This window comes from Carassius carassius, chromosome 23 (genome assembly GCF_963082965.1).
Source record: "Carassius carassius chromosome 23, fCarCar2.1, whole genome shotgun sequence".
NCBI classification, from domain to species: domain Eukaryota; kingdom Metazoa; phylum Chordata; class Actinopteri; order Cypriniformes; family Cyprinidae; genus Carassius; species Carassius carassius.
In genome coordinates this window covers 7,764,652-7,779,289 of record NC_081777.1, presented here as the reverse complement: position 1 = coordinate 7,779,289, position 14,638 = coordinate 7,764,652, and the positions used below count along the sequence as shown (strand labels likewise).

Here is a 14,638-nt window from a genome sequence, read left to right as displayed (position 1 = left end):
CTGCTTCACCCCTTCAGAGGGTCCACTGATGGTGCTGGGAATCCAGATATGATTCATTAAAAAGCGGTGAGTGATTTTCTGCTTTTATTTGATTGTTTCAGTCATGTTAACACTGTAGACATAGGTACTGTGTATTATGCTGCTGTCCCCTCCTAGCAGGCACACAACATCTTAAAACATTGATATTTGGTTAAATTTCGATTGGGAGATCGGGTGACCAAAATTCAATGTCAATTCAACATCTAATGTCAATGTTAATTTGATATCCAATACCAACGTCAGCTGATGTTGATATTTGTTGTTTTTATGTTTTGTAACCAAAATCCAGTCAATGTCAAATTGGCATCACATTTACATTTATCTGAAGCTTTTATCCAAAGCGACTTACAATTGCTATATATGTCAGAGGTCGCATGCCTCGGGAGCAACTAGGGGTTAGGTGTCTCGCTCAGGGACACATTGGTGTCTCACAGTGGATTTGAACCCGGGTCTCTCACACCAAAGGCATATGTCTTATCCACTGCGCCAACACCACAACCATCAAATACTGACATCAACCCAATTTTTATTCTCAGCCAAAATGCAACATCTGTCTGATGTCATATCCAACATCAAACAGATGTTATATCGATGTCCTCTTCCTGGTGGGTACATACACAGCTGTAACCTACTGTAAGCATGAGATTTCTTTCCCTACTGTTTACCTTCACAGACAAAACAGGTGGTGTCTTTGTAACTTATGTGTGTCTTTAACATGGACTTGTTTGTAATTAACAGTTTAAGCACAATGAGATTCTCATTTGCCGTGTGACAACTGCTTTCTGTGCATGTGCTTCGAATGTGTGTGCTTTGAAAATTGTATCAGAAGTTTAAAGAGGTCATGTGATGTTGCTTAAAATATTTGTGTGTGTGTGTGTGTGTATTTGGTGTAATGAAATGCATTTTTGCAGTTTAAGGGTTAAAAAACACATTAGTTTCCACATTCTGTACATTATTGTTTCTCCTCTATGCCCCGCCTTCTGAAACATGTAGATTTTTACAAAGCTCATCATTCTAAAATCGAGGTGTGCACTGATTGGCCAGCTATCCAGTGCATTGTGATTGGCCGAATGCCTCAAGCGTGTGACGGAAATGTTACACCCCTTACCATACTGTCACAATGAGACAAAATCAATAAAACCCATTACAAACGAGCCATTTGTTGCATCCAATGGGGACATGCAAAGTTGCACTATGTACAGTAGAGTTGTTCTGATAGATAGATAGATAGATAGATAGATAGATAGATAGATAGATAGATAGATAGATAGATAGATAGATAGATAGATAGATAGATAGATAGATAGATAGATAGATAGATAGATAGATAGATCCCACCTACAAAGCTGTTACAGCTGGATTAAAGCAGGAGGGGTTTTAATGTATTGCTTTCTGTTCACTAAAGTGCCTCCCCTCATGAAAAATGTTATGAAGAGGATTATGAAGAGAAGATGTTCACAGAACTGAGGAGGATCTCACACCAACAACGAGACAAAGCTATAGAAATAAAATGATCAAGACAGATCATGTTTATAGAGCACTTTTGTACTTGTTTGTGAAGGGCTTCAAGTACTTTAGCATTCTGCTCTTGACCTTGTAAGGCTTGGGAGGATCCATCTCCCCTGGTAAGTCAGATAGGTGTTCAGGAGTTGAGTGTACGGGTTTGTGTCTGTATGGTATTAGGGTGAGTGCTTTCAAAAAAAAAAAAAAAATCAGTTTGACAAATTTGAAGCATATGAGTATGTGTCTCTGAAGACAAGTGCACAAATTACATGTTATAATGCTATTGTCTTTACTCCAAATTTCCAGTATGTGGTTTTAAGAATGCCAAGTTTAACCTGCCACGATTATGTTCAGTTTAGTTCAGTTCCTGTCATGTCTGTTATGAGCTCTCATTAGTTACCATTAGTTACTATCTGGTTAGTGGGGCGGGGCCGAGGGACGTGGGAACACGAGTGAGGCCGGCAGTGATTGGGCAAATCAGTGGCACCTGCGGCCCACCGCCGGTCTCGAGTCCCACGTAGGAGATGGAAGGATATAAAACTGGAGCGACGACAGTGAAGGACGAGAGAGGACCAGGCCTGGGCTTTTAGTTGTGTTTTGGTTTTTATTTGCGCGCACCAGTCGTCCCTGAGGGGCTGGTGCGCTGTTTTGTGTTTGTTTTGTAATTAAAGTTTCATTTTGATTGTCCGCCGGTTCCCGCCTCCTTCTTCCCGATGATTAGGAAGTTTAATTCATTACAGTGGTGCCGATGCCCGGGAGAAGGAGGGACGCGCTTCTGAAGATCCCTCGCCGCTGTGGTGAATCCGCGGTGCCATCGAGCAGGCGAGGAGGATGCCGCCATGGACGCTCAAGGCGGTGGACTGGAGCGAGTTGCCGGGGACGGGCGAGCTCGCTGCCGACCGCCCACGATAAGGAGGGACGGCTGCCGTCCGTAAGGGAGCGGAGGAGTCGGCGCCGTTCGCCAGGGGGCCGGAGCCTGCTGCCTCCGTGAAGGTATCCGGAGGAGCAGGGAACGGGGGACTCCTGCCGGCTGCCCAAAACCGGAGGAGCCGTCGCCGTCCACCGGGCGGCGGAGGAGTGTCGTGCCGTCCGCCGAGGGCCGTCCAGTGCCACCGCCAGGCACCGCGGAGGAGATCGCCCAGCCGGTGGAGGGCCGAGCAGCAGTGCGTCTGGGAACCGGAATTTTTTTTTTTTTTCTCTCTCCCCTTTCTCTCTCCCCTCTCTCGTCTCTGTCGCTCCTCCTTCCATCTCCTTTTCTCTCGCCTCGTCTGTCCTACCCCCAGGCTCCCGCAGGTTCCCGTGAGCGGTCCCCCCCCCGGAGAGAGGGGGGGGGGGGGAGTAGAGCGCAGTCTCGTGGGTACCCCCCGGCCTGCTAGGGGCGATGGGGGTATGTGGCAAGTGGGGCGGGGCCGAGGCACGTGGGAACACGAGTGAGGCTGGCAGTGATTGGGCAAATCAGTGGCACCTGCGGCCCACCGCCGGTCTCGAGTCCCACGTAGGAGATGGAAGGATATAAAACTGGAGCGACGACAGTGAAGGACGAGAGAGGACCAGGCCTGGGCTTTTAGTTGTGTTTTGGTTTTTATTTGCGCGCACCATTCGTCCGTGAGGGGCTGGTGCGCTGTTTTGTGTTTGTTTTGTAATTAAAGCTTCATTTTGATTGTCCGCCGGTTCCCGCCTCCTTCTTCCCGACGATTAGGAAGTTTAATTCATTACAATTAGTTAATCCTTTCCCAGCTGTTCCTGCTTAGTTCCTTAATTTACCATATGTGTACTTATAGTCCTGATTCTGTTCTATCCTTCGGTGGTTATTAGCTTATGTTATGTGTTGTGCCAAGTCAGAATTCTCAGTAAAGTCTGTTTGGAATTATGCATCTTCGTTTGCTCTTCTCATTCCTCGAAGACTCGTGACATAATCTTCATAGATCCACTATTTTTGACACAGCCTAATGAAATTTTAGATCGTGCCTGTTGGTTAGTCTAAGCTAAACCTAATTTAGATTATAAGGGGTTTCAAACTGGAGTCTGGGCAATTTTATTATTATGTTTAACTATAAAATTTGCCAGGAAAACAAAATCTATAGCCAAGTGCGCTTTACATATCCACCATTACTGTAATAATGGGTATTATTTTCAGAAAAAAGTTTCATAATTCACTTTGGCGTCAATACAGTGATAATATAAAAGACAAGTATTTACATTTGTGGGCAACATGTTTATATACTGCTTTTTCTAAGCATTTTCTTATGTTTAATTGGGTCTTTACACATGAAATGTATAGCTTCCATAACTTTTTATGAAGGGGGTTCCTCATTAAGGCATAATTATATTTGGGCTCCTTGGCATCAAAACATCTATTATTACTGGAAATACTTTTATAAAAGTCAAAGATTTTCAGGAAATTCCAGGACGATGAAACTTTGAAGAATGTCAAAGGCCCAATTTTAGCATCCTAGCTTGAAAGTTAAACCATGTGTTGTTAAGATACTTAATGACTACTGTGAAATTTTGCCTTTATTGCAATTTTGCACCATTTCCTAAAAATTCTAAAATCCAAAATAAAGTGTGACACAAAACGTTTCCTCAGCTGATCATTATTTTTGTTACATATAGCCATGATCCATTATGTCTTTGATTGTATCCACTGCTTGTTTCACAACCCCATATTAAATATGATGGCTGTATTGCTTAAATGAAATATCACATCATGGATTACTAGGGCTGTATTATACCCCACGAAAAAAAATCAAATCACCTGATTTAGAAGTTGATGTTTGATGGGATTTTTGTTTTTATACCAGAAAGCTGCTTGTTTCAAAATGTATATTCTATAATGGACATTTTACATAATTAAACAGCACTGTAAAAACTTATTTATATGGTTTTAACACAGTACGAGTTGTAACACTGTCAGGTTACCCACTTAGAAATTAGAGGTGACACATTTAAATGATTTACTTGACAAAAACCAATTTCCAGAACGAAATATCAACATTTCACCCTTGTATTGGAACACATTGTAATAACAGCACTCTTTACTTGCATTATTTGACATTACTTTATACAGTTCAAGGATAATGTTGGTTTCACAACCACTTTAATATGTAGCAGATGAACATGGGGGAAAATGAGTTAAAGCTGTTAAAGGGAAAAGGTGTTACAAGCATCCTTAGTCTCATCAGTTTTGTTTCATGCAGTGAAATCTGAGATGCTGTTTTTTAGCCCTATGAGGTTCTAGCTGGAGGCAGAGGAAAAGCATCACCCTCCTCACACCTATCAAATATATTATGCATTCTTGTGTGAATTTAAACAATGAAATATGCAATATGGCAAGAGATATACACTGAAAAAAAAAGTTTCATTCATCCAATTAAAAAAACTGAAGGGTAATGACTCACATCTATATTTTTTTACTATTTTTTTAACTATTTAAAAAAAAAATTGCTTGCCCTTATAGATGTGAATCATTACACCATTTTTTTTAATACTGTATGAACAATTGTTTCAGTGTACTGTAGACAGCGGATTGAGTTTAAAAGTCTAGTTACATTTATAGAATCTAAGCTTTTATTAGGGCTGTGCAAAAAATCGAATGCGATTTTCATGCACATCTCATCAGTAAAGACGCTCCTGTCCTGTAATTAGAAGTAGGCTATATCTCCAGCACGTGCGTTCGGATCAGGGTTGCCAGGTTTTCACAACAGATCCTGCCCAGTTGCTTCTCAAAACTAGTCCAAAACTAGTCCAATCGCGCTTCCAGGAGGTTCCCCGATAAAAATTGCTTCCCGGGGTTACAATATAAGTTTTTTAACAGGCTTGCCTTGGTAAAATTCGCATTTTAGGTGCTAAATATCACATTATTTGTATTGGGGTCGCTTCGACCCGCGGACATGAAAAACAACCACAGACTTGGCAACACTGGTTGGCATCTACACAAAATCGATGTTAAAATCGCAGGCGATTCTTTGTCGATTTTGAAAACGATTTTGTGTTAGTTGTCGGTAGACTACGGCTCTGTGCAGTAACTGCCGCTCAACCTGAACCAGTGTTGCCAAGTCTGCGATTGTTTTTCATGTCCGCGGTTTGAAGCAACCCCAATACAAAAAACGGGATATTTAGCCCCTAAAGTGCGAATTTTACCAAGGCAACCCTTCCAGAAAATATATATTTTAACCCCGGGAAGCAATTTTTATCGGGGAACCTCTTGGAAACGCGATTGGGCTAGTTTTGGACTAGTTTTAAGAAGCAACTGGGCAGGTCATTTTTCACTGCTAACTAGATCCACCTGCTATCCATAGAGGAGCTTGATGAACAACAGAAATAATTTATAGCCTGGCAGGAATGTGACTTCTAAATGAATCCCAGATAGAAAAGCATATGCTGCACACTTAAGACCTTAACTAATGCAGAAAGGCTAGAAACAGTACAACACCTTCAGTGTTGCTATTTTATAGCACCGTTTTCAATAAATTTGTTAACACCTTAAGACAATTTTTAATTTAGAAAAATGCTGTAGTAAAAAAACTAATAGCCTGTATTTAAAATGCAATTATTTCATACTAAATATATAGTTCAAATCTATTAACCTACTCTACTGACTTACTGATATAGAAATTATAATTAAACTTTATTTGGAGTACTGCTCATGCACAATGCACATTTCTTAATGTTAAGCACAAAATGTGTTTTAATGTCATGATGAGGATTGTATGATCTTTGAATAATATCAACCTTTAAATGCATGATATTTAAAGTGCACTTGTATACTTGCAATAGATCCACTTTAACACAATCAAATATACTTCAGTATATCTTTAGTTGGACTTCAACACTACTTCTGCACAATTAAAGTATTAAAAACAAAAGTTGTTGTTCCAATTTAGCAGACTAAGTAAAACTTATATACTTAACATACTTGGCATGAAAAAAAATTATTTCAAATACATTAAAGTATATTGTTTTTCACTATAGGGTGTATTGCTCTTGTACAGCAGGCAAGTTTTTAAATGGTTTAATGTTTAATTGTTTTTAGTAAAAGAAAAAAGACCAGACACATCTGAACCTCCTTCCATAAATTATTTTTTGCATGTTCTGTTGAATAAAAAAACTGATACAAATCATTATGGTGAGTTTCCCAACAGCATGCAAGAAACTGGCAAGTGTTCAGAGATTAAATCTACATATGATCAGTTGCCCATTTGTGTAGTGAGACTCACATTGCTCTATATATAATCTTGACACTGAGACAGAAAACTGAAGAATTTTGCTTATTAGTGGCTTTTATTGGCCTTTGTTATCACAAAAGAACATGTGTTTAATGAATTTACTACAATAATCTTTTTCCTGAACCGTTTTTTAGGTTGCACTTTAGTGATTATATATTTAAGTACTGAGTAATAATAATTAACTACTTACTATATGGTTAGGGTTAGAATAATATGGTTTGATTTAGGGTTAGTTGCATGTAATTATGCATAATTGTTATTTTAATAGTGAGTATATGTAATATATGTAACAAGGACACCTTAAAATAAAGTGTTACTTTATTTTACAATCAAAACATTAAAGTTTGTGTCTTTACAGAAATATTAAAATACAACCACCCTTAGAAATGTCCACTGCAGTAGTACAAGGTGACAAATAAGCATAATCTGCAACAATTTCTGAAGAAGCATTACAACAAAACCATCATCAAAAAGTCAAAAATAAGGTTTTGTCTCAAACTCTAAAAATGATATCACGTAACGCTACCAGGTAAGACGAGGTTCAGTTGAGCTGATCACTTTGATCAGCCGCTAATTTTCCGTCCCTGAATTCTCCGGAGGGCGCTGGCACGTGTATAAAAGCTCTAACAGTTGCATTGGCGCGCGCAGTCTGGACTTACACCGCGAGTGAGATCAGCTGGATACTAAACACTAACAAGGAGAGATGACAAACGCACAGGAAACGACCCGACGCGACGCCACTCCTTCACACGCTGCTGCAGGTAAGAGATGAATCAGATTTCAAAAATATAGTCCATGTAGCGTAAGAAAGGATATCTTAAATATTGAGAAATAGAAAGTAGTTTCTGTATAAAAAGTATTAGTGTTAATGAAAGAAACAGAATGTCTGCATTAACCTGCACATCTCATTTTTACAGTAAAATAAAATATGTGTTCCAATCGAAACTATTTTATCGATCGACTATATTTCTGAATTTGATAAACATAGACTGGCTGTGTATTGAGAGAGTTCAGCTCAGGTAAAGTGAGTGGGACTTCAGGTAAAATGGAACGATTTGTTTCATGATTGTTGTCTTTTAAATATTAGTAGTCAATCATATATAGGCTACCATTAATAATTATCATTCATTTGAAAATTTTGTTTAATTATCTGACAACCTCATAGTGGATCAAGCTTCAACATGTGGATATGTGTTTTTAGTGTGTATTTAATAAATGTACTTAATTAAATTAGATACAGTGAGACCTAATCTGGCCAAAAAAATAAAATAAAACAAAACATTTATCATTGATTGTTGTTTAAAAATCTTTCATACTTCAACTGAGTTTGTCAGTTAAGATGGGAAAACGATGTAGCCTATTTAAACAAATTTAAACTGTGTTTATGTTATTGATCTGCAATCATTTAAAAATAGTTAACTCCTAAACTCTCTCTAGATGCAGTGAGGATGAGGCGAAGAAAGGCTCAATGGCTGGTTTCAGGCATGTTAAGTCTGTCTTTGCTCATTGTAGTGATGGGTATCTACACCAGCACACGCACTGAGAGCGTCAGCATCACCGGATACATGTCAGGAATTATTGTAAGTGTCATAATCACATTCATTGATGGGGGGGATCGGTATTTGTTTGTTCTTTTTTTCAGTATTTGTTGCTGTTTGTATTTGTTTTCTTTGGTATTCTAACTATTAGACCCACTGACATTCTTGATCTTTTTGCACACACCCTGGAGAACTAGAGTTTATTCTGGTCTCAGTGAAGATTCTATTCAGCGAGATGAAAATGTACTTATATGCCTCATTCATTCGAACCATAATCTGATAAGAAAGTAGTCCTTTGAAATTAATTGTCTGTTAAGAAGAACACAAATTTTTAACAACCCAAGCAAATCCACTGCTCTGACTATTTGAAACTCATAGAAGTCACCAAATAGACCAGCCAAATCTTTCCAAGACAAATTTTCATGAGAAAACCACACACTCTGCTAATGGGAAAGATGCTATGGGGAAAAAGTAATTTTTCTCCTAAACTGAAACCTTTTTCAATAATTGCAGCGTTGCTGCACAAACCTATGGCAATGAAGCCCACTAAAGCCCACCAGAATGGGCGGAGCCATCTGGCTATATAAGCAGGCACTTTGCCATAGGATTCAGGTTACTTTGGCTGAAGCGACAACTGAGTCGTGCAGCTGCATAGCACGGCTAACAACGCAGTACTCGTTGCCGTATCTCAGGGAACCGAGGTTACATTTGTAACCGAGTACGTTCCCTATTGATACTTCACTTGTACTGCATCTGCTAAGATGCCATGGGAACCAGTACAATCACGCCATGCTATGGAAGAGGAACGACTACATGTGTAACCTTTCCCTAGGCACCTCAGGGCCCAAGGGGACAGAAGTAAATGGTAAACATGTCCCAAGGCAAAAGGGCTAAGCTTACAGATGTCATACCCGGCCCGAATGATTGTTCCAGAAGACTTGCACAGCCCTGGGACTTATGAGGGGCCAAAAGCTCACAAGTAAATCTACTGATGGATTTGCGAATGTTACAGCCAAACTCCTACTCGAAGCTGCTTCAAGCTGATGCATGCCAGTTAAAGAGAAAGAACCATAGCCTGCAAGGCAGGGACATCCAGGTTATAAAACCTAGCAAATGTGGACATGAGGCCCAACCAGCTGCTGCACAAATTTCAGCAATGGACACACCACTAGACCATGCCCAAGAAGAGGCAATACCTCTAGTTAAATGGGCTCATACTCCAACGGGGCATTGCAGGCCCAAGAAAGAGTAGGATAGCATAATAGTGTCAACTTCCACTTAGAAAGTCTCTGCTTTCATGACCAGATGCCCTTTAGCACGGCCATCGAAGCAAACAAAGAGCTGTTGAAATTGCCTAAACGGGGTGGAATGCTTAACCCTTTGGAGTCGATTAATGTGTATACGCGTTATGAGGCATTTTATCCTGATAACCCCGAAAAGAACTTAAATTACACTTTCAGTTTTGATCATACAGATAAGAGCAATACATTAATCGAATCTGTAAAGGGTTTACTTTTTCTGTATACCGACATAATAACAACAAAACTTTGTGCATTTATAAAATTAAGATAACAAACAAAGTGTGCTGTCTGCAGCCTTTTTCTGCTGTGATCTTCATTTACAAACGCATCATTAAAATGAACTGTTACTCAGTGAATACTCAACCCAGAATCAGAATCAGAAAGAGCTTTATTGCGAAGTATGCTTGCGCATACAAGAAATTTGTTTTAGTGACATAAGCTTCCAGTAAACAGAGACAACAACACACAGACAAAAAAAAATAAATAAATAAAAAAAAAAATAAAAAAAAAAATCCAAATTTACAGGAGAATTACAAATTGGCAAATAAATAAGTGTATAAACAATTGTGCTACAAATGATAATGGAATAGGATTGAGTGAGATGCAGGAATGTTCTAGGATGGAGGGGTAACAAATAAATATAAGGATATTGCACATTTTTGCATAAGCATAAGTTTAAGTGGGAAACATTTAACTGTTCATGAGGTAGATTGCCTGGGGGAAGAAACTATTCTTGTGCCTTGCTGTTCTTGTATTTGCGGCTCTGAGGCGCCGGCCAGATGGCAAAAGTTCAAAGATGGGGTGACTTGGATGTGAGGGATCCAGAGTGATTTTCTGAGTCCTTTTCCTCACTCTGGATGTGTACAGTTCTTGGAGGGTGGGCAGGGGAGCACCAATAATCCTTTCAGCAGTCCGAAAAGTTCTCTGTAGTCTTCTGATATCTGATTTTGTAGCTGAACCAAACCAGACAGTAATTGAACTACACAGGACTGACTCAATGACGGCTGAGTAGAACTGTTTCAGCAGCTCCTGTGGCAGGTTAAACTTCCTCAGCTGGCGAAGGAAGTACAACCTTTGTTGGGCTTTTTTCACAATGGAGCCAATGTGATTGTCCCACTTCAGGTCCTGAGAGATGGTGGTTCCCAGGAATCTGAATGACTCCACTGCAGCCACAGTGCTGTTCATGATGGTGAGTGGGGAAAGTGCAGGGGGGTTTCTCCTAAAGTCCACAGTCATCTCCACTGTTTTGAGCGTGTTCAGCTCCAGGTTGTTAAGACTGCACCAGACAGCCAGCTGCTCAACCTCCTGTCTGTAAGCAGACTCGTCACCGTCCTGGATGAGGCCGATGACTGTAGTGTCGTCTGCAAACTTCAGGAGCTTGACAGAGGGGTCTTTAGAGGTGCAGTCGTTGGTGTACAGGGAGAAGAGCAGAGGGGAGAGAACACATCCCTGAGGGGCACCAGTGTTGGTGGAGCAGCTGTTTGACATGAATTTCCCCAGTCTCACTAACTGTTGCCTATCTGTCAGAAAGCTGGTGATCCACTGACAGATAGAGCTAGGAACAGAGAGCTGGGTCAGTTTGGTCTGGAGGGTTGTTGGGATGATGGTGTTGAAAGCCGAACTAAAGTCCACAAACAGGATCCTCACATAAATCCCCGTTTTGTCCAGATGTTGCAGGATGAAGTGCAATGCCATGTTGATTGCATCATCCACGGACCTGTTTGCTCGGTACGCAAACTGCAGGGGGTCCAGTAAGGGTCCAGTGATGTCCTTCAGATAAGCCAGAACCAGTTTTTCAAATGACTTCATGACGACAGACGTTAGAGCCACAGGTCTGTAGTCGTTAAGTCCTGTTATCTTGGGTTTCTTTGGAATGGGGATTATGGTGGAGCGTTTGAAGCAGGAAGGCACTTCACACAACTCCAGAGATCTGTTGAAGATCTGTGTAAAGATGGGGGCCAGCTGGTCAGCACAGATTTTCAGACAGGCTGGTGTAACGCCATCTGGGCCTGGTGCTTTTCTTCTTTTGTTTTTCTTGAAGACCTGGCGCACATCATCTTCACAGATTTGAAGAGCAGGAGGTATGGAGAGGGGGATTGCAGGAGGTGTTAATGGTTGTGTAGGGAGATGGTCAGAGTGGGTGTTGGGGGTTTCAAATCTACAATAAAACTCATTCAGGTCGTTAGCAAGTCGTTGATTAGCCTCAGTGCAAGGGGATGGTGTCTTGTAGTTTGTGATGACTCTCAGTCCTCTCCAAACTGAAGTAGAGTCGTTGGAAGTAAACTGGTCTTCCAACTTTTTAGCGTAGGTCTTTTTAGACGCTCTAATCTCTTTGTTCAGCGTGTTCCTGGCCTGATTGTACAAGACCCTGTCCCCATTTCTGTAGGCATCCTCTTTGGCCTGACGAAGGTGTCTGAGTTTTACTGTAAACCATGGCTTATCATTGTTGAATGTTAAATAAGTCCTGGTAGGAATGCATATATCCTCACAGAAACTAATATAGGATGTTACAGTCTCTGTGAGTTCGTCCAGATCGGTGGTAGCAGCTTCAAAAACGCTCCAGTCTGTGATGTCAAAACAAGATTGTAAATCCTGCTCTGTTTCGCTGGTCCATCTCTTCACAGTCTTTACTACAGGTTTAGCAGATTTAAGTTTCTGCTTGTAGGTCGGTTTAAGATGAACCAGACAGTGATCAGAACGTCCCAAAGCTGCTCGTGGAACAGAGTGATATGCATCCTTTATTGTGGTGTAACAGTGATCCAGTATATTACTGTCTCTGGTGGGACAGGTAACATGCTGTCTGTATTTTGGCAGTTCACGGGAGAGATTGGCTTTATTAAAGTCCCCAAGAATGATTAAAACAGAGTCCGGGTGTTGTTGTTCTGTGTCTGTGATCTGATCAGCGAGTTTCTGTAAAGCTGATCTCACATGTGCTTGAGGTGGAATGTAAACACTAACCAGAATGAGCGAGTGAAACTCCCGCGGCGAATAGAATGGCTTGCAGTTGATAAACTGCGTTTCTAGATCAGGACAGCACATCTTCTTTAACACAGTTACATCTGTACACCACCGTTCATTGATGTAAAAGCATGTCCCGCCGCCGCGCGATTTCCCCGTTGATTCTGCTTCGCGGTCCGCTCTGAACAGCTGAAAGCCTGGCAGATGGAGTGCGCTGTCCGGTATGGCGTCATTCAGCCAGGTTTCCGTGAAACACAGAGCAGCAGAGTGAGAGAAATCCTTATTTGTCCGAGAGAGCAGAAGGAGTTCGTCCGTTTTGTTGGGTAGAGAGCGTAGATTTGCCAGATGGATGCTAGGCAACGGCGTTCGAAATCCGCGCTTCCTGAGTCTGACGAGCGCTCCCGCTCGCTTTCCCCGCCTGCGCGTCCTGAAGCGCTTGATCAGCGCCGCTGCTCCTCCGATAACAATGTTCAGTAAAACGTCTGTATAATAGAAATCCGGAAAAATATCATGTGGTGTGTTCTGCCGAATGTTCAGCAGTTCATCCCTGGTGAAACTGATCGTGTTTGTTAAACAAAAAACAGGAAAAATGAACAAAAACAGTACAAACACTGGAGAGCCAAGCACTGAAGCAGCCATGTGCGGCGCCATCTTGGTTTGATGTCGCATTGTTTTCAACGAAGAGACATGAGAGATATATCTATAGAAAGCTTGAAATATATACTTTTAAACTAAACAAGTGCTGCCGAAAACAAATATTCTGTGATAAAGTAATCCATATGAAAACAATGCGATGTCCATTTTTTACTTCTCCCTTCATTAACTCTAATGCGACCATGACCACGCGCTGAACGCGTTATTGAGATTATAATGTTTCACTGAAACGCGTGGATTGAATACACCCATACAACAGAAAACAATGCAGAGAAGACCGTTCAAGTTTTTAAGTTGGCTTGAAAAAGCCAACTTACTGATCTACTATTTAATCTTATTATTATTATTATTATTAAGTTGGCTTGAGAAAGCCAACTTACTGATATTCAATTTAAACTTATTAAGTTGGCTTGAGAAAGCCAACTTACTGATATTCAATTTAAACTTATTAAGTTGGCTTGAGAAAGCCAACTTACTGATATTCTATTTAAACTTATTAAGTTGGCTTCAGAAAGCCAACTTACTGATATTCTATTTAAACTTATTATTATTCTTCTGAGACTAAATTTCCGACTGCTACTCCTCCTAGAACTTTATCTCTACAGACTCCAAACTCGGCCCAGCTCTTCAGACTAATCTGACTTGAGTTGCTATATCTTTTCTAACTGATCGGACTTACGGTTTTCATAAAAATGATGATTAAAAATCATAAAAATCCCATAGACTTACATTGAAAAGTCTCTGCTCACCTGAACATTCTATCTTTCTATCTATCTGTCTTTATAGCAACACTCTAGCAACTATCCAAACCATCCTAGCAACCACCCAGTGTATCCTAGCAACCACATAGCAACACCTTCAAAACCACCCTGTGTACAATAGAATACAATACAATATTTATTTATAAAGCACATTTAAAAACAACCAAGGCTGACCAAAGTGCTGTACATAGCAGAGAATAAAATAAAAAGTACAGGACAAAAAGAAACAACTGAAAAAATAAAACAAAAGAAAAAATAAGCAGTAATCGTATCAGAATCAATGAGCATCAAAAGCAAGAGAAAACAAAAAAGTCTTTAAAGAAGATTTGAAGATGGAAACTGAAGGAGCCAGTCTGATATAGAGAGGCAGACTGTTCCAAAGTTTTGGGCCTGCAGTCGCAAAAGCACGGTCGCCTCGTTTTTTAAGCGTGGATCTAGGCACGATAAGAAGGCAGTGATCACTGGATCTCAAAGTAGGAGAAGAAGTGTACAGACAGAGCAGATCAGTCAGGTACTGAGGGGCCAAATTGTTAAGAGCTTTATACACAAAAAGTAAGATTTTAAAATCAATTCAAAATTTAATAGGTAGCCAATGGAGTTTGAATAAGATAGGGGTGATCGACTCATACTTGCGTGTCCCAGTGAGGAGTCTAGCTGCT

General features: G+C 40.6%; 1 protein-coding gene across 1 annotated transcript in view; it reads left to right on the top strand.

Moving 5' to 3' along the window:
- Positions 1 to 7,390: 7,390 nt before the first annotated feature.
- LOC132101872 (transmembrane protein 255B-like) overlaps positions 7,391 to 14,638 on the top strand; it is a 40,546-nt gene continuing 33,298 nt past the window's right edge. The window contains exons 1-2 of the mRNA XM_059507094.1: positions 7,391 to 7,528; positions 8,205 to 8,347. Coding sequence (XP_059363077.1) covers positions 7,471 to 7,528; positions 8,205 to 8,347 — 201 coding nt within the window. The 5' untranslated portion in view covers positions 7,391 to 7,470. The remainder of the gene's footprint in view (positions 7,529 to 8,204; positions 8,348 to 14,638) is intronic.